The following is an 18,486-nucleotide window of genomic DNA, read 5'->3' as shown; positions in this document are numbered from 1 at the left end:
ACCTTTCTTGATTATAAATAATGCTTATCCAAATATTTCAGATACTTTTGCCATTAAATGATCGATTTTTTTTACACTTAGTCATATTAAGTGACTGATATGATTTTACATTAAATGTATTGATTTATTATCAAATTGTGGTTTATTTTCTGTAAGAACTAATATTCATAATTTTTACTGTAGTGTTATTATTCTGTAATATAGATACTTTGAAATGTTTAAGTTAGTTTATAATTTTATACTTTAGCACTTAGTTGAACACTTAAAATTTTTAACTTTAAAAGATGTATTTGTGAAGCTTCTCATTACTTGAATATTTTAGCAGTTACCGAAACACGTCATTTATATGAATAAACAGTAAATACAATGTACAGAGAAATCATTTGCCCCAAAACATTGAGATAATGCTGTATTGAAATGTAAAGATTTTGTATTAAAAATTGTTTAATATTTTGTTATTACATATTGTTGTGATCGAATAACATGGCATTGAATTCATATAGAACTAGATGTGTATGCTTATATGTTGGTATAATGCTTCACATTTTCTTTTAAATTATGTGTTTGATGGGCGAGATGTGGAAAGAAATGATACACGCGACAATATATATTTTTTAAAATGTTAATTTCGTGAAATTTATCAATGATAATGTTTATTGTTTTGTTTTTATAATTTTGTTAAATCTAAACCATGCTACTCTTTGTTGCAAGCCGAATTTATTTGCCATTGAAATGGTTAATTGATTGTTTTGTTTTAAAACGTGTAAACAAGAAACAAACTCGAGCAGATTGGTTAAAACGCATATACCTAAACGAAAAACAAGCCTACTGAATACCTTATTTGAAAAGTATACAAATTTGATGTGCAAGATGTTTGATTAAGTAAGTTTTCTCTATTTTTTTTTTTTTTTAGTTGGGAGCTGCTGACGAGAAATACATTTTTAAGGCCAACGATATTAACATTAGGATTTAAGTCTACCATAATATTTTCGGGCCATCTACATTTATTAGACTATTTCATAAAAGTATTGCCTCATCCCCCTCTGTATACATTTAAATTTTTTATAGTACAATTATAATTAGAAAAAAAAGCTACTATTGAGGTCTAATGGTATATACAGAATATACATTTAATTTGACATTAGTGTATGATCATTTTTTTATCATTTATTTGCGATTAATTCAGTTTATATAGTGCTTTTTTTTCGTAAGTAAATAAAATCAATTCAAGAGGTTTTTCAATGGAGACCAGAAAATAGTTTAACGTATTATAAAATAAAATTATTCATCATAGAAGTGTTTATATAAATAAATCCTAATTAAACTAAACCTTAAAAACAATTGTAAAATTGTCTGCTTATCTTTAAATTAAGTTCTTGAATGAGGCATCAGTTGTCGATTTATAAGTTTAAACTAAGAAATAACTTTTCCAACTTGGTCAAGCAATTAGGCATCGCTATAAAAACATTAATTTACGTGGTTGATATACTGCAAAAGAAGACGAATTTATTCGTGATTGAATAGAGGGTGGAAAAGCATTCACTTTTCACATTTTCTAGTTTTATGATTCTAACCACAATTAATTGCAACTTACAAACACAACTACAGTTAAAGTAATTTTCCGTGTAAACTTTTATAAAATCAAAAGTACGTAATAATCATAGTTTGTACTCTTTATTGAGGCAAAGATTTGCAGAATAATACGTGGTTTCTGGGTATTAAATGTCCTAAACATATTTTTCTGCATCGTAAGTTTACTTACTTGCCCTTATTTTGATCAAACTACCGTCAAATTATTGAATGATTGTAATGTATAATTTTTATAAACACAAAATGCACCACGCTTTATGCATGAATAAAGATGATTTTGTTAACAAACTTATTAGCATTTAAAGTGAGTTTTAGATTCAGCAGAGTTTCTAATGTATTAAAATAGCAGTGTTACCTACAATTTTGTATAACCGTTAGTTTCACAGTGATGCTATTCAACTGGGTGAATAACTTGTTTATTTCCTTTTTTAAGCACAAAGCTACACAATGGACTATCTATTCTTTGCTCAATGCTGGTATCGAAACCCGAGTTTTGGCGTTATAAGCCTTTAGGCTCGCTCGTTTCTTTGAGTTAAAATTATAGTTAATTTGAGTCATAAAGCAGAAATGATTGTTCATCAACATAAAAATGTAACATTTATCCCTCAATAAAACAAAAATAGGACATAAAAATTACTTATGAGACAATGAAGCGTTATCCACAAAACCACAGTTAATACGAAACGATATTATAATAACATATCCCACGGTGACAACTGCTTAGTTAATATTTTTATTAATCATTTTCTACATTTATTCAAAAACATTAACTAAGCATTAACATAATAGGCTTATTATTATGTTAAGATACGTAAGGATAACAAAAATTAGAGAACAATAACAAACTCTTTGTGGCTTATGTTAATTAGCTGTTATTAAAATAGTCACTCAGTAAACAGTATTAGATTATGGAGAGGAAAGGTTAGTAATTCGCGCCCCGTTGCCTCAAAAAGCAAAATTGCGTTCCGCAATTCGAAGTCATGGGTGTGTTATAAGAGAGAAGTTACATATTGTTCAATAGTATTTACTCTACTGCACAGGCTGGAAAGTAAGGATAGCTTGTGCAGAACACTTTTGGTTAGCTGCATAGAAGCTACCTTCCATGCTAATATCTTCGGTAAATTATACATTTACTATAATGACTTTACGCATATCCACTGGTCTCTAATTTTTGGATTGAATTTAAAACGCTTACATGAAGAGGAGAAAAAACAACAACAAACACTAATGGAATATTTTTACTTATCTAATAAAAAATGAAGTCTAATTAATTAAATGTGAAAGTAATTAACATTAAAAACATTTAATGTTATCAGAGTCATTTTCATTTTCAATAAAAGTACTCTAAAGTGACTCAGGTGTCGGAATAATGTTAGATCTCGTACTTAAGTCATTATTTCATAACACATTTTGAATGATATGTTTGGTGATTACATATATATCAAAGGTGAAGCATTAGATTTGCTTGTTTTTTTAATTAAGCACAAAACTACACAATGATATGAAAACCCGGTTTCTAGCGTTGTAAGGTCGCAGACATGTCGCTGAGCCACTGGGGGCAGCATTAGGCCTCTTGAGAATAAAACCATAAACCAAAAAACATTAACATGATTTTTTTTTGGGGTGGGGTGGAGGTGACTGGAGAAGTAGAACCCACATTGAGGTGGGGATACACTGTCTATCAGTCTTAACCTCCAATTCGCTAGTCTCACCTGAGAACACTAGAAATTAGGAGAGCGAGATGTGGGTTCTCAAGTCCATAACGTCTCTATTCTATATCACCCTTCACTGCTTGCAGATAATTGTGGGAAGGTGACTGCTTTCCCAAGTTAGAATAAGAAAATATAAGCATAAAAAGATGAAAAAATATAAATAACTAAAAATGAAAATAAGGTACATATATATAATCATAAATGTTTTAGTTTAATTAAAATATAAATTCATAAAAATTTACGGTTCTTTTAATGAGTGCAAGAAAACATCCATTTTCTCTTAAAACTCGTAATTAATTTGTCAAACTAGAAAAACAATATATAATAATTTCCCTCTCCTCTGCTGCGTTACCCCATATCAGCAATGTGTCTTTCCGCCAAAGGCAGCAATGTACGTAATTCCGTTACACTAATATCAATGTTCTTTCGCGTTATTGCTCTAAAAAATGTCGAATTTGTACGCGACTCGCATTCTTTCCAATCTTTGTCAGGAGTATTTTAGTGATGATTTAAGTGATTTAAATGCAGTTGCTAAATACATCATTCATTTTACGTTGCAGTTGTTATGAGTGATATAGGGACTATTTTACCCTATTTTAGGGGTCCCTTTTATCCAACTTTGTAGATATAACAACCACAACAAATAGATTTTTCATTACACAAGAAAGGTCCGCGTCCAGTATTTGGTTTAATCATAATACATTTGTAATACACAAGGTTAATTTTAAAACATTTTATTTTTGTGACATTCGTCTCAGTTGATGAAATTCGGATTTAAAGTTAAGATAGCATTTGATATTTATGAAAATGCTGCTAAAGCTATTTGCTATCGTCTCTTAGTTTTTTATTGTTGACCAGAAGGAAGACTGCCAGCCAACAATCTTCTATCATCCACTATCCACATTAAGGTATCGGTTGACTGTAACTCTTATATTACATCCACATCTGAAAGTGCAAGAAACATTTTGTAATATCGCATAGATTTAAACCAAGTTAGCTAGCTCCGGAATCCACAGGGCTTATCAGCAATTTTACCCCTCTTTTTTCTTCAAAATTAAGCAAAACATTTTGAAAAACGAAAACAAAAAATTATCCCAATATATTGTCATTATTATATTCCATTTATTCCTTTTTTTACACTTAAGTTAACTTTCATTTATTAACCTATGAAGATTTTAGTGTAATAGGTACTAATTTTAGTAAAGAACGCCAGAATCTTTTTATACCTCAATCCGTTCTATACCGACCATCAAAAATAAAACCCAACATCCCATCTGATTAACACTGACGGAGTCCACGTTGACCAGTAATAAAGCAACAATGCCTATCTACATTATAAGCAATGTTCACAGAAACTGAATTACACTTTATTAGTAACAGTTTGTTTCAGTAACGTGTATGAAGAAGCTACGAGTTATGATGCAGAATAAGAGGAAAGGAATTATATGTTCGAACCTTTCTGTCCACAGGACTTGAAAACGCTTGAATACGTTTTTTTGAAAGATTAAAATTCTCTTATTTTCCAACATAACTGAAGGTCACGTTAAATACATTTATAAACCGGAAGTTATAATATTGGTTCGTTTCTCTGAACTAACTATTGTTTACACCTGTATAATAATACTTTTCTATAAAGATAAAATAATTTGCTGCGCTATTTCAAGCTCTTGTCATGATAAATGTTTTTTTTTTTCTGGATCGCCCACACTACATGTTTGAAACCAATAGACATTACACTTGCACGTGCCTGTAACAATCGTTTCCAACAACAGGTTTCACCGTGTCGACATTGTTACTGCCCTCTAAGGCTATAAGCAGGATACAACCTTATGTAACTGCAAGTCGAGCATGCTTTGATTAAAACTTGCATTGCTGTTGTGCTTGCAGTGTAAAAACACTTACTTAATACCCAGAGAAAGTTATGTACGTTGATTGTAAAGGGAAGTTTTAACAGATACCTTTAATATTGTTAGTTTATCTCAAATAGACCTTATTAAATTCAATTCTCGAAATTGATAAACTGTGCCAACATCAATAAAAATATCTTTTTTTATACTGATATTTCAAACTGTAGCTTATCCATTTATACTAAGAAAATGTTTAATTAAATTTTCATTCAGGTAATTTTTATACACAGACATATATTTTTTTCTAATCATCGCACGTGAATATATTGTTTTGAGCCATTTCATCATACAACACTTAAGCACTTCCAAGAAAGTTTTGGCACTATTTTTGAACTAGAACTTCACTTCTTAAATAAAGGCGCTAGACAATAAACACTGAAGGTTTTGGTTTTAATTTGACTGTAACTAAACCCTCATTATCTACAGTTATAATATTTTAGACAGCTGCAGTTGTGTGACACCAGCACAATTTTTATTACGTCTTTCCGATTTCGGGGTCACAAACTACGAAATTGAATTTTGTAATGGTTAGGCCACTGTCTTATCAGAATCAATACGGTAATTCACAATAATTACCATAAACCGTACAAGGCTTAGAAACTCGTGATCATTCTCGTACAATTCTTGATACTAGTTCACCGTTTCGTCTTAAATTTCATAGAAGTATCAAACATAGAGAAACCGTAACCACTGGTGGAATAATGTATAGTTTTCGAGGACGTAAACCTGAAAATAAAGAATGACTCTGTTTTGAAGATATTAACTAATTTTTGTTCCTAAGTTATAATAATTGTCTAGTTTTTAGATAATCTGTTACGGGCAATAGGAAATTATAATTTTTCTCTTCATTATTTTATCTTTTGTAAATACAAAATACTTTGAAATGTAAAATATATAACTAAAAACTAAGACTTTTGTTACTGGCTAAATCCGTTGAGGTTGTTAATTATGTAGAAACACTTGTTAGACGACTTTATTCGTCTTGGAAAATATTGGAAAAAGATAACAAAAACAACATAATTAAAATACTGCTAATCTGTTTAAAGTGTTTATTTTACCACTTGAACAATGGTGATAATGCTAATTAAAACAAATCAATGAATAACATTTCTCTAGTTAAACATCAGCTGGTTATAAAAGGCTTAACTAAATATTTAATTATTGTAGGAAATAGTGTAATTACTTTAATACATTTTCTATTACTTTAATATTACTATTGTAATCCACATAAAATTACTATAACATGTAGGCTATTACTATAAGTGTTTTTACTCGCTGTATACTCCAAATGTTCATAGGATAGTTACCATACTTTAAGTATAGACGACACAAAAGGATACCTACTTTCTGCTCCTGAAATTCTTTTCACAGTGAGTGGATCTGAAATAAAAAAAAAAAAAAAAACGTAAAAGAGTTGTAATGGAAAAGTCTTATACTTACTGTTAAAGCACTGAAATAAATGTTCAAAATTTCTATAAACATCAGACACTTCATGAACGATCATTTCAGTTGAGCGAATAAATAGATGTATGCAAATGAATTTGCAGTGACGCGTACATTCATGTTGGGATAGAAGGAATTTCACTTTGATTATTTTGGTAATCTTAATGTTCAGGAATTATCGGTTTATATTTAAACAGAATGTGCATACATCATTATAAAAGTTAAACTGCATAAAATAGTTTTTGTAGATTCAGGTAAAATTATGAGAACTCAATGTGCCACAACGTATTTTTAAAACTTGAATATTTTAATATTTCATCACTTTGCTCAATATACTGAAAAAATACATTTTTAATTTACATTTGGGGATTATAAGAAGTACAAGAGTTCACTCGGAAAAGTCGTCTTTCAAACCCACTTTTGGTGACCCGCTGGGACACCGGTAAGTCTAAGGATTTATCACCCTCAAATCAGGGGTTCGATTCCCCTCGGTGGACAGAGCAGATACCCGATGCGACTTTGCTATATGAAAACAAAAACAATCATTTTTATATGCTTCTAAAGAACTCTGAAAAAACTACAATAATTCGATTTTACATAAAACAACAAAAGTTATAGGATGAAATACAAGTCGCGGGTTCGAATCCCCGTCGCACCAAACATGCTCGCCTTTTCAGCCATGGGGCGTTATAAAGTGACGGTCAATCCCACTATTCGTTGTAAAAGAGTAGCCCCAGAGTTGGTGGTGGGTTGTGATGACTAGCTGTCTTCCCTCTAGTCTTACACTGCTAAATTAGGGACGGCTAGCGCAGATAGCTTTCGTGTAGCTTTGCGCGAAATTCAAAACAAACAATTTGTAACAGTGACACACACTGTCGGTCCTAAATTTAGGTTTTGGCCTAACAATTTTCTGACGATATAGCGGTCTGGAAAAGTGCATTCACTCCTTCAATAGCAGCAACAAACCTCCAACAAGTCCTGAATTAACTTAGAAGAATACTGCCAGAAATATAGAATAAAAATAAATATTCCAAAAAACCAAGTAATACTATTCACCAGATTAAATAAGCTGAAAAAAGATCCTCCAAAGTTATACATGAACGGATCACTTTTACTGACTGCTACCTCGGCTAAATTTTTGGGATCCCACTATTCGTTGGTAAAAGAGTAGCCCAGGAGTTGGCGGTGGGTGGTGATGACTAGCTGCCTTCCCTCTAGTCTTACACTGCTAAATTAGGGACGGTTAGCACAGATAGCCCTCGAGTAGCTTTGTGCGAAATTCAAAAAAGAAAACAAACAAACAGAATCTGGAAAAGAGCAAATTGTGCAAGAAGCCTATCGGGTAAAAATCAAGGCACATCTCTTGATAATAAAATAAAAAATCTACAAAACATACATTAGACTTTTTTATACAGGGTGGCCCGTAATTCCCTATATATATATATATATATATATATATCTTATGTATCCAGTGTATCTGTGTGCTGTCCCTCATTCTCGCTGCATAATATTAAACGACGCCATGTCACAATACGCTCTTCAAGTGTAAATAGGCTTACATCGACAAATATTTCTCTGAAAAAACGAAACAAATTTATAATACATGCGTAATTTAATATAACATAATAACATATGGATGGGATGGGTAGGGACTTACGGGCCACCCTGTAGAATACGCATGTCCAGCCTGGTTAAACATAACACAAAAACAACAAAATTCAATCATAACTTCAGCTTATAAAGTATCCCGCAGTACTTCATCCACATTTATGCACAAGTATACAAACATAGAGACAGTATTCGATAGACTCTTGCATAATGCACTAAATTATTTGAATAAAAATTGGCATAAAAATGATTTATTGTGTGACCTCGACAGATACCATGTACATGATGAGCATAGTCCTAAGAACCTCTCTCCAATGAATATGTATTTAAGAAATAGAAATCAAGCTAGCCACCATGCACTAGACATTTAGAATTAGTATAATATTCATAGTTTATAAACATTTTTATATAAATAATTAAGAAAAATTGTTTGTTTTTTGAATTTCGCGCAAAGGGCTATCTGCGCTAACCGTTCCTAATTTAACAGTGTAAAACTAGAGGAGTTGCAGCTAGTCATCACCACCCACTGCCAACGCTTAGGCTACTCTTTTACTAACGAATAGTGGGATTGACCATCACAATATAACGCCCCCACTGCTGAAAAGGCGAGCATGTTTGGTGCGACGGGGATTCGAACCTGTGGCCCTCAGATTAGGAGTCGAACGCCTTAATCCACCTAGCCATCCGGGCTAAATAAAAAAACAAGGCACCTCAAGACAATATATGAACATTGCCCTGAAAAAGGTGGGAGTACCGTGGGTTACTCTGACTCTAAAGTACTACAACATAGTAGTAGCTGGGTATCAAAATTTCCAACATACCCAAATACGCATAAAGAAGAAGCGATGTGACACACATGAGTAATACACTGTTAACAATTAGTAACTTGGATTCTGACACTATGAACATTTAAAGGTTGAAACACTGTTTTTAATACATGCTGTTAACAGTTAGTAAGTAGAATTCACACATAGATAATGCACTGTTGACAGTTAATGATAGGATACACATACGAGTAATATGCTATTGCTGATTGGTAACTGGAACTAACAAAGTGAACTAATGAGATTATAAAGAGTTAACACCGTGTTAAAACTTGGTAACTGAATTCACAAAATATAACACTGAGTTCATATGTTGTGCTAACAATTAGCTACAAAAAAAGCTTTATCAATGCTAAGAAATTATCGGAATAATTAAGTTATTACAAAGAACCGATATCATAGTTCCAAAGACATCAATAATATATAATAATGAATTGGGAAGTTGTACGAAAAATTCACAAAATTAAATTCAGTTTAAATACCAGATGGAAAGAAACAAACGATGGTTAACATCTTCTCCGTCACAGAAAGAAACAAACGATGGTTAACATCCTCTCCGTCACAGTGTTTTTCTAACTTTTTTATTTTATTGTTATCGAGTCATAAATATCATATAAAGAAGCCAAACAGTAGGACTGATATGGAACTTACCAACATAGTTTCGAAATTGGTAAAAAGCTTCAAACCCTGTTCCATCAAATTTTCCGTTGGATTTGAAGGCGACGCGAAAAAAGTCTCCATCAGAAGTGATAATTTTAGGTTTCTTAACACCACAGTGTCTTGGTATTTTTCTATCCACTGTACGAAAGTTGGAAAATTCTACAAAGTCGCTAGCCAAGTCAGTTGTACACCTAAGTACATTCCAGTTGATTAGTCACTAAACGTTTGACAGTAATGTTAACCCATGATAACATTGGTACGTTTCATTTAAATTCTACTATTATACTACTGTAGTATAGAGGACATTTTATACCCAAAATCAGGTTATTTAATTTTATAAAATCCTGTTAATTGCTATGTTCATATTTAGTGCTAGAGTTCATAAAATGAAACCAGAATTTACGAACTTACAATAGTCTTTTTTCAAAATTAACACGTCTTACTGATATATAATGCAAACCAGAAAAATGTGATAAAATTTAAGACATCACTTATTTATCTAGATATAATCTTTTTAATCAAAAACTTACGGTGGAACGCCCTCTACATCAAAATATGCAAATGTTAAAGTAATGCGCTCATTTCCTCTTCCGAAGAAAAAGTAATGACATTCCGTTGCTCTAGGGTAAAGTCCAGGGTAGTTAGGAGATGTGAAGGAACCATTTGTTCTTTCGGTGCTATTAAAGATAAATCCACACACTAGAAAAGTGCAAAAGTTATTTGTCAACCGATGGAAAAGACCAGAGCAGAAAGAAGAGATGAACATATATTTATTTACACGGTATAACAAAATAGCACCACGGTAATTTTTCCTACCGCTATGAAAACTAGAGAATATTATTCTGGCAAGTTGATACACCTAAGTTAACTAATGTTACTGGAGTGGAAATCACAAACACTATATATATATATATAAACTGCAGTTCCCGCCTTATTTCTTCTTTAAGTTAACTACTTTTCAGGAATGCAGATAAATTCGAAGTGAAAATCACCCTACGAAACAATCTTAACTCAGTGACATGTGGCAAATACACGAAAAGACTACTATTTACATTCTTTTTTATTAAAATGGAATAGTTTTCAGTGATAAGCAAATTTAGACTACAATTTTCTCACAGTTTCAGTGATGGGTATAGAGAGGTGGCTGAGTGTCCTTTGCCTGCCCTCTCTTATGCCCGAAAACTGCCCCTTTTCTCAGTCATAAAAAATCGATAACTAATGAAAAATATACCTGATTCACACACCTTCCTTGCTGCAAGTAATTAGATAAAAAAATCTTTAAAACGAATGACAAACTGGAACTTGTAGGCCTTTACAGTAAAAGAATGATTGTGATATGCCATTAAGTATTAATAAGGAATACTTATTAAGTGTTTAAGTTGAGATTTTAAAAGTTTTTATAAGCCTAGTTGCATAGAATAAAAATTCAGTGCTTAAGTTGGGATTTTAAAAGTGTTTATAAGACTGGTTGCATAGGAATAAAAGAGGATCTGTTTGCTTCACATGGTTTTCTGTATGTACTAGAGGCAACCCATGGTATCCTAACACCTCTTTCCCAAGAAAACGTCTTGTTTTTCTATGCTTAAAAGTGTTCTTTTTATATCAGCGAGCCCTTACCTTTTCAATGTCTTTTACACGTCACTGCGCACTTTTGTTTGTTTGTAGTTAAACACAAAGCTACTCAATGTGTTCACCACGGATATCTAAATCTGGTTTTGAGCGTTGTTACAAGCCGTCAGACTTATCACAAAATCACTAGGGGGTATGTGCTCGCAAAATAACACAGAACTATTATTGGGGAAAATCAGCTCTAACTATTTTGTTTTAAATCAGTACTTTACTGGGAGTTACTACTGGTGAATAAATGACATCTTAAACATAACCTACAATTCCCACTGGATGTTTTTTTAGAGGGGTAATAAACTCATTGAAATGATGTATTTGAGAATAGATTGGACCTCGAATTTTGATTTAACTAACATAAATATTTGATGAATCAGTAGACTACTATAAATAAGCTATTAATCATGAAAATACATCAGTGACTCTTGCATTTATAACTTGTTCTTGTCATTAGGTTTTAAATTAGTTTAGCTTGTCTATAAAAATCTATACTACTTCAGTAACAAAAACAAACATGCACGAAAACACATGGTATTAATTCTTTACCTTTCCGTGACTTATGTATAATGAAATATCATTATATTGCAATACAAATTCCAACAGGTTCCTAAAAATCAAAAACTTCAAATGCGCTTCGTACGCGCAGTAATAATTTACTCGCTATATAATATACTGCAATTAGCAATAGACTCAGCATCATTAATTTTCGATGTTATACAGCTGAAATATCGCGCGAAAGATGACATACAAATAAGATTTAGACACGTATACACATAAGAAATTTACAACAAATAAAATACACAACAACATTTTACTTTTACACAATTTATTTTAGAAATTAACTATTTTATGACTATTATTCGTTTCCAACTATTTCAAAAGAGGCGCATGAAAATCAATCAGTCATACGGGGGGGGGGGTTCAGGTTCACTGCTGACTTCTTCCCCACCTCCTGTAAAGTTGTTTGTTTCAGTTACTGTAAGTGTTAATGGTGTATTACCAAAAGGGCCGGAGTTAGCATCCTAACAGACACTTCGTCCGATCCTTTTCATAGGTCATATCCATTAATTACACACTGTTAAGATTTATGCGTAGGGAACACTTCTCTGATGCTACGTCTGTGCAATAATCTTACACACTCACTAACAATTCTGTAAACACTCGCGCACCTTTCACTAGTTAACTTACTAGGAGTGTATTTACACATATACCTTAATAATATACTCATAATGTATTAATATATTTATACAGGTGGTTTATTTATTACAGCTAATGTCGTTGTCTAATGAGGAGGGGTTTTTAGGTACTACTCCATCACGTATGAGACACTTCTTAATCTTTGTTAGAAGGATGCTTTTACACAGATTTTTATGGAAATACTCCATTGTCATATGTTGGAGCCTGTCAGACATGTAAGGCATATTTGAATATTTATGTAAACATTTGGTTGATGTACTTCTGTGTACTCTATATGCAGCAGTTAGTATTTTGTTTTGAACAGTGTGAATTTTATTTATACTGTTTTCTGTCTGGACATCCATATTCCAGTACTAGTCTGATTTATGTTGTGTAGATTTTCAGAAAATTTTTAGGTGATGGCCTTTGGTTATACCTGACAGACTCTGGACATAATTCACACGTTACTATGTTCTGTTTGTTATATCCGTTATGTTTTTGTTTTTTTCCAGTTTAGTTTGGAATCTCGTGTAATCTCCAGAAATTTTGCTGATGTGGTATTCTGGAGGCGAGTTCCTTGTAGGTACATTATTGGGGGATTATTTTTATCATTTTGTATGATTTTGTAAATAACAGTAGTTCTGTTTGCTATATATTTAGCAGCATTACTGTAATTTGTTTAGTTGTAATTGTACATTACTTGCTGCTATTGACAGTGTGGATGAACTTTTCCAAATTGCCACATCATCTGTGAATTGTGACGCGAACCTTTTACTTGGGTCGTTTAAGGGCATGTTAATAGCATACACGATGAGGAGTATTGAGCTAACTACCCCTCCCTGTGAGACTCCTGCCTCAGGAGTAAAGTACTCCGAGTATGTTCCCTCCACATTAATTCTACATTTTCTGTTTTCCAGAAAGTTAAAGAACCAGCTTCAATCCAATCATGCGGAACATGAGACCCTTATGCCAGACAGTGTCCAATACTTTCTCAATATCTAGGAAACGTGCATTATTTTATGTTAAAGCTACTTATTACTTTTTCTATTAATCTTACTAAATGATCTATTTGCTTGTCTAGATATTCCGAATCTGGTTTGTATTTTATGTCCGTTATTTCTAAATATGCAATTAACAGATTGCTTATTATACGTTCGAGAATTTTTTCCTACTCAGCTAGTCAAGCTGACCAGGCTGTAGCTACCTGGCTTATTTACTTGTTTTCCCTTCTTGTGGAACATCAGAATATTAGCTTTGTTCCAAGAGTCTTGGATGTATCCTGTTTTCAGTGATAAATTAAATAATACTATTATGTGATGTGTCTGAACAATAGCTGAGTGCTCTTTGTGAGGGGCCCGGCATGGCCTAGCGCGTAAGGCGTGCGACTCGTAATCCGAGGGTCGTGGGTTCGCGCCCGCGTCGCGCTAAACATGCTCGCCCTCCCAGCCGTGGGGGTGTATAATGTGACGGTCAATCCCACTATTCGTTGGTAAAAGAGTAGCCCAAGAGTTGCCGGTGGGTGGTGATGACTAGTTGCCTTCCCTCTAGTCTTACACTGCTAAATTAGGGACGGCTAGCACAGATAGCCCTCGAGTAGCTTTGTGCGAAATTCCCAAACAAACAAACTGTTTGTGAGGAGTATAGCTTGGATTTGGTCTTCCCCTGTTGCTTTAGTTTTTCTGTCTTTGATAGAGTGTACTACTTCTTCCAAGGTTATATCCTGTGTTGCTCTTTTTGTGTTAATATTTTGTTAGTTATATTGTGGATAGATATGTTTATTGGTATTTATTGGAAATTCTGGCGTGAAGATTTCATGGTGTTGTTTAATAAACTCATTTACTTGATTGTAAAATATGTGTTCATGTCTGGTTGGTTCGGTATTTGAAAGAATTTGTGGAGGAGTTTTTAAAATTTCACTTTTCACCTTCTTTGTGTGGGTTACTCCCACACTTGTAACAAGTGTTGGATATTTTAACGCGTTTCTTGTGCATTTATAAACCTTTTAAGATGACTACAGAATTGTTTTGAGTTTGTGGTATTATTTATATTATCACACATTATCTCACCTAGTTTCTTTTAGTCTCTTGATTTAGTTTGTATTTTGTTTTTCGGGGTGTTTTTATTTTAATGAGTGGTTTCCGTGTGGTCTTCGTAGGTGTCTTCATTCTTTTATATCATTAAATAATTCTGTGTGGGAGTTTCCACAGTTTTCTAATGTTTGCTTGTGTATTTTTTTGCATTTATTTTTTTTGCTGTCAATGCAAGGCACTCAGATACTGGTTGGCAATATGTGTTTATTTGCGCGGGCACTTGTACATCTGTCAAGGTATTTTCTGGTAATCTTTGTTGTAAAATTTTTGTATATTTTATCCAATCTGCCGTCTTAAGTTATTTTATAATTTTGTAGGGGGTGAAGAGATCGAAGACACGCCATGTAGGTAAATTATCCCTGTCTATATCGTATTCAACGCGTAACAGTCGGCATATTTGACTTCGGTCGAATGAATTCAGATATACATCTAATATATCGCTTGTGTTACTGGTCGCATTGTGAGTCAGTGTATCATTGCTAAGTACGATAGAATTTACACTATCAATGACGTCTGCTAATCTACAACCATTATTATTTGTACGTACATGCACAGCCAAATAGCGTGTGTTTATTGTTTAAGTTTCCTATTTTGCCGGGCATAATATTATACAGTTTCCACTTTTTTGTGGGTGGTAAGTCCAGCGTTTTTTTGAGTAAAAAGGAAAAAAAATAAGTTAATACCATGAAAAACAAAGAACAAGGTAAACAACGACAAACAAAAATGGTTGATTTTTTGAACATTTCGATATTATGAAATATTTTATAACGTAATTTTATGAAAAGCTCGATCAAGAAAAAAAATCTCAAGATCTTTGTCAAAAATGGCGATTGTCCAAAAAGGCAAAGTGTTTATACAAGAAATGTTGTGTACAAATATACACACTGCTGGTCAAATTTTTTAAGGTCAATGAGCATAAAGAAAAAAATGTGCATTTTGCGTTGTTAGACTAAACCACTTATTTGAGTAGAGCCTCGAAAGATGAAAATAAGAAAAAGGAAAATAAAATATTTGTTAGCATTTAATAGGGAAAATGTGAACACTATGAAACTAGTCTAAATACTAGCTGGTCAAAAGTTTAAGACCATACTAAAACAAAGCGTTAATCGGTAACTGACTACTGAGACGTCTTGTTGGGCATTTCCTACCCTGTTTAGGACTTCTTGTTGGTATGGTCTTAAACTTTTGCCCAACTACTATTTAGGCTAATTTCATAGTATTCACATTTTCCATATTAAATGCTAACAAAGTCTATTTATTTTTATTTTAATTGTTCTTATTTTCATCTTTCGAAGCTCTACTGAAATAAGTGGTTGAGTCTAAAAACACAAAATGCATATTTTTTATTTATGTTCATTGGCCTTAAGATTTTAGCCAGCAGTGTATGTCATGAATAGTCATCACACTTCTTTACTTTAAATGTAAATACAACAGTTCCAACCAACATTCTGCTCATTGTGTTTTTGTTTCATTCATGTCTAACAATAGATTTATTTAATGGATTTGTCTCCTTAAACAATATACCCTTCTCATATCTATAGTATACACGAAAAAATTAAAATTTCGGGTTTTGCTTCGTATTGTACAGCACACGTTTAGTGAGTTCGAGGATTTAATCCCGTCTACATCTGTTTCTTTTAACCAATGTTTCAGTATACAAATAATTTTAGTACATACATCGTACGCGAAACACAAGTTTATCCTCTAGTATATATATGTAAACACCGGTTATTCATTAGATATATTAAATAGAGAAAGACTGAGGAATAAGACGAGATAATGCTGTGACATCTGGTCGAACTGTTTGTCAATAAATAACTCAATCGATTTTTAAAAAAAATCTAATTAATCACTTATTTTCATGGCACACATTAAAGCCGTGAGACCCGAATAAAATTTTCTTCTTTGCGAAAAACGTAAAATTTCTCAAAAAAGTTCTAGGAAAAAACACACAAAATAACTAAGGATTAGTTACAAAACTAGGTAGATGATTAGATTTGTATTTAAATGAAAGTAATACAGATCAAGACATACCTTGTTGGGGGTCTTGCACTCCAGCTGATATTCCAAAGTCTTTAGAAAAATATGATTAAAGTTGTTCAGAATATTATAAATACAGTATGATAAATGTAACTGTATTTTACTTATGCAACAAAATATCGATATCTGTTTCTACAATTACGCTGCAAATCTAATCAATTTTTAAGAACTTTTCAAAATAAAAGACATACTGTGAATGTGCCATGTATACTGCTTGAAATAAATACAATTTTTATATTGACTGGTTTATTTGTTTTTCAACGCAAAGCTACATAGTGGGTTATTTGTGCTCTGTTGACCGAATGAGTATCGAAACCAGAATTCTGGACACCGCAAGTCTAAAGTCATTCCGCTGAAACTATCGGAGAATGACTTGAATAATTGAAAATTGTTTTGAGATTCGTTTTTTTTTTCTCGAAAAATCACCCTCTGCAGTTTGGGGCCGTGAATGAGTGATAAAACTAATGGCCAAATTACATTCTTTTATCAAATAAGAATAACCCAAAAGCTGGCGGTAGGTGCTGTTAGCTAGCTGCCTTTCTATTAGTCTAACATTCCAAACCGAGAATGACTAGCGCAATAAGCATTTCGAAATAATAAAAAAAGACAATTTACAGACACTTTTTATCAAAATAAATAAAACAGAGATTAAATTTACTGATACTATTGGCTATAGGCATCACTTACATACGAACAAATATAAAATAATCTACAAAACACGACACGTACTAGTGACAAATTGGTAAATGGCCCGAAATCCTTTCTGGGCTAAAAGAGGCTGATAACTCTTGAATTCAACAGACATTGATGGACCGTTGGACATCAGTTGAGGGGGGATGTTGTTACCACAGAAGTTGTTAAGCCTCTCTTTCTGCCCATTGATAGTGATAAATACCATGACAACATCAGTAGGACCTGCACAGCTGCAAGAATCGAGACGATGCACATTTACATTATAAACTGAGAGTCTTAAAAACATGACATCCACACAGAGACATTAATTGAATCATATCTTGTTGTTAAGTGATGTGAGATTAAATATTGGTTTCTTATCACTGAAAACAGTTACTGTAAGTAATAATCAAAAGAGAAAACTGAAATTGTTTATTAATGGACCCAAATGAATTTAAATGAAGTCCCACAATGACTTATCTGTGAAATAATTCACTAACGAAAAGTTAAACTATGGAAATCTTTAGTTTGTATTTGTTATAAGTTGCGTTGACTTCAATTTCAAAAGTTGGATTAAGCACTGAAGGTTTGCCAATCGTGCTATATTTCGTAAAAAAACAACAAAAAAACATAAGAAGTCATAAAGAGACTAAAAATAATTGATGACACTAAACAGGCATTACTTTGACTTCAACTTCAATGGTTAAAAGTGATCTTTGTTGTATCAAGTTATATGTTCGTTTTGAAAGTTCAATCAAAGTTCATCTCAGATTCCTAGCTAAAATATTTAGGTATAATCACGAGAGAAAATAAAAAGTAAAATACGCCAAAGATTTTCGAAGACATAGATTTTAGTCTCCAGTTTCTATATTTTAAAATATTTTTATTAGATGCCGGCGTTGCACAATAACATTTATATAGTATAGTATTTCAAATAAAAAAGAACAACATTTGATCTAACAAACTTTTCCAAATGATAGAGTTTAAGGAACAAGAAGGTAAAATCTGTTGTGTGAGCCTGCAGACATTCCGCTGTGCCACTAGGGGGCGTGGTTAGCAATTGAGCCATCAAGCTTCTACCATGGTTGGCGCAAGATATGTTTTGTGTTTATTTAAATCGGTTTTATCCAATTGCAAGAAG

General features: G+C 32.6%; 1 protein-coding gene across 1 annotated transcript in view; it reads right to left on the bottom strand.

Annotated features, from left to right (window-relative positions):
• Positions 1 to 5,582: 5,582 nt before the first annotated feature.
• The window catches only part of LOC143223537 (suppressor of lurcher protein 1-like), a 139,571-nt gene continuing 126,667 nt past the window's right edge, over positions 5,583 to 18,486 (bottom strand). Inside the window, exons 10-15 of the mRNA XM_076451618.1 lie at positions 17,403 to 17,596; positions 16,668 to 16,706; positions 10,275 to 10,443; positions 9,736 to 9,935; positions 6,554 to 6,589; positions 5,583 to 5,935 (exon numbers count right to left, since the gene is read on the bottom strand). Of these exons, the coding sequence (XP_076307733.1) occupies positions 5,865 to 5,935; positions 6,554 to 6,589; positions 9,736 to 9,935; positions 10,275 to 10,443; positions 16,668 to 16,706; positions 17,403 to 17,596 (709 nt within the window). The 3' untranslated portion in view covers positions 5,583 to 5,864. The remainder of the gene's footprint in view (positions 5,936 to 6,553; positions 6,590 to 9,735; positions 9,936 to 10,274; positions 10,444 to 16,667; positions 16,707 to 17,402; positions 17,597 to 18,486) is intronic.

This window comes from Tachypleus tridentatus, chromosome 8, assembly GCF_004210375.1.
Source record: "Tachypleus tridentatus isolate NWPU-2018 chromosome 8, ASM421037v1, whole genome shotgun sequence".
Classification (NCBI taxonomy): domain Eukaryota; kingdom Metazoa; phylum Arthropoda; class Merostomata; order Xiphosura; family Limulidae; genus Tachypleus; species Tachypleus tridentatus.
The sequence above is the reverse complement of the archived record's forward strand: the minus strand, read 5'-3'. Positions and strand labels throughout refer to the sequence as shown.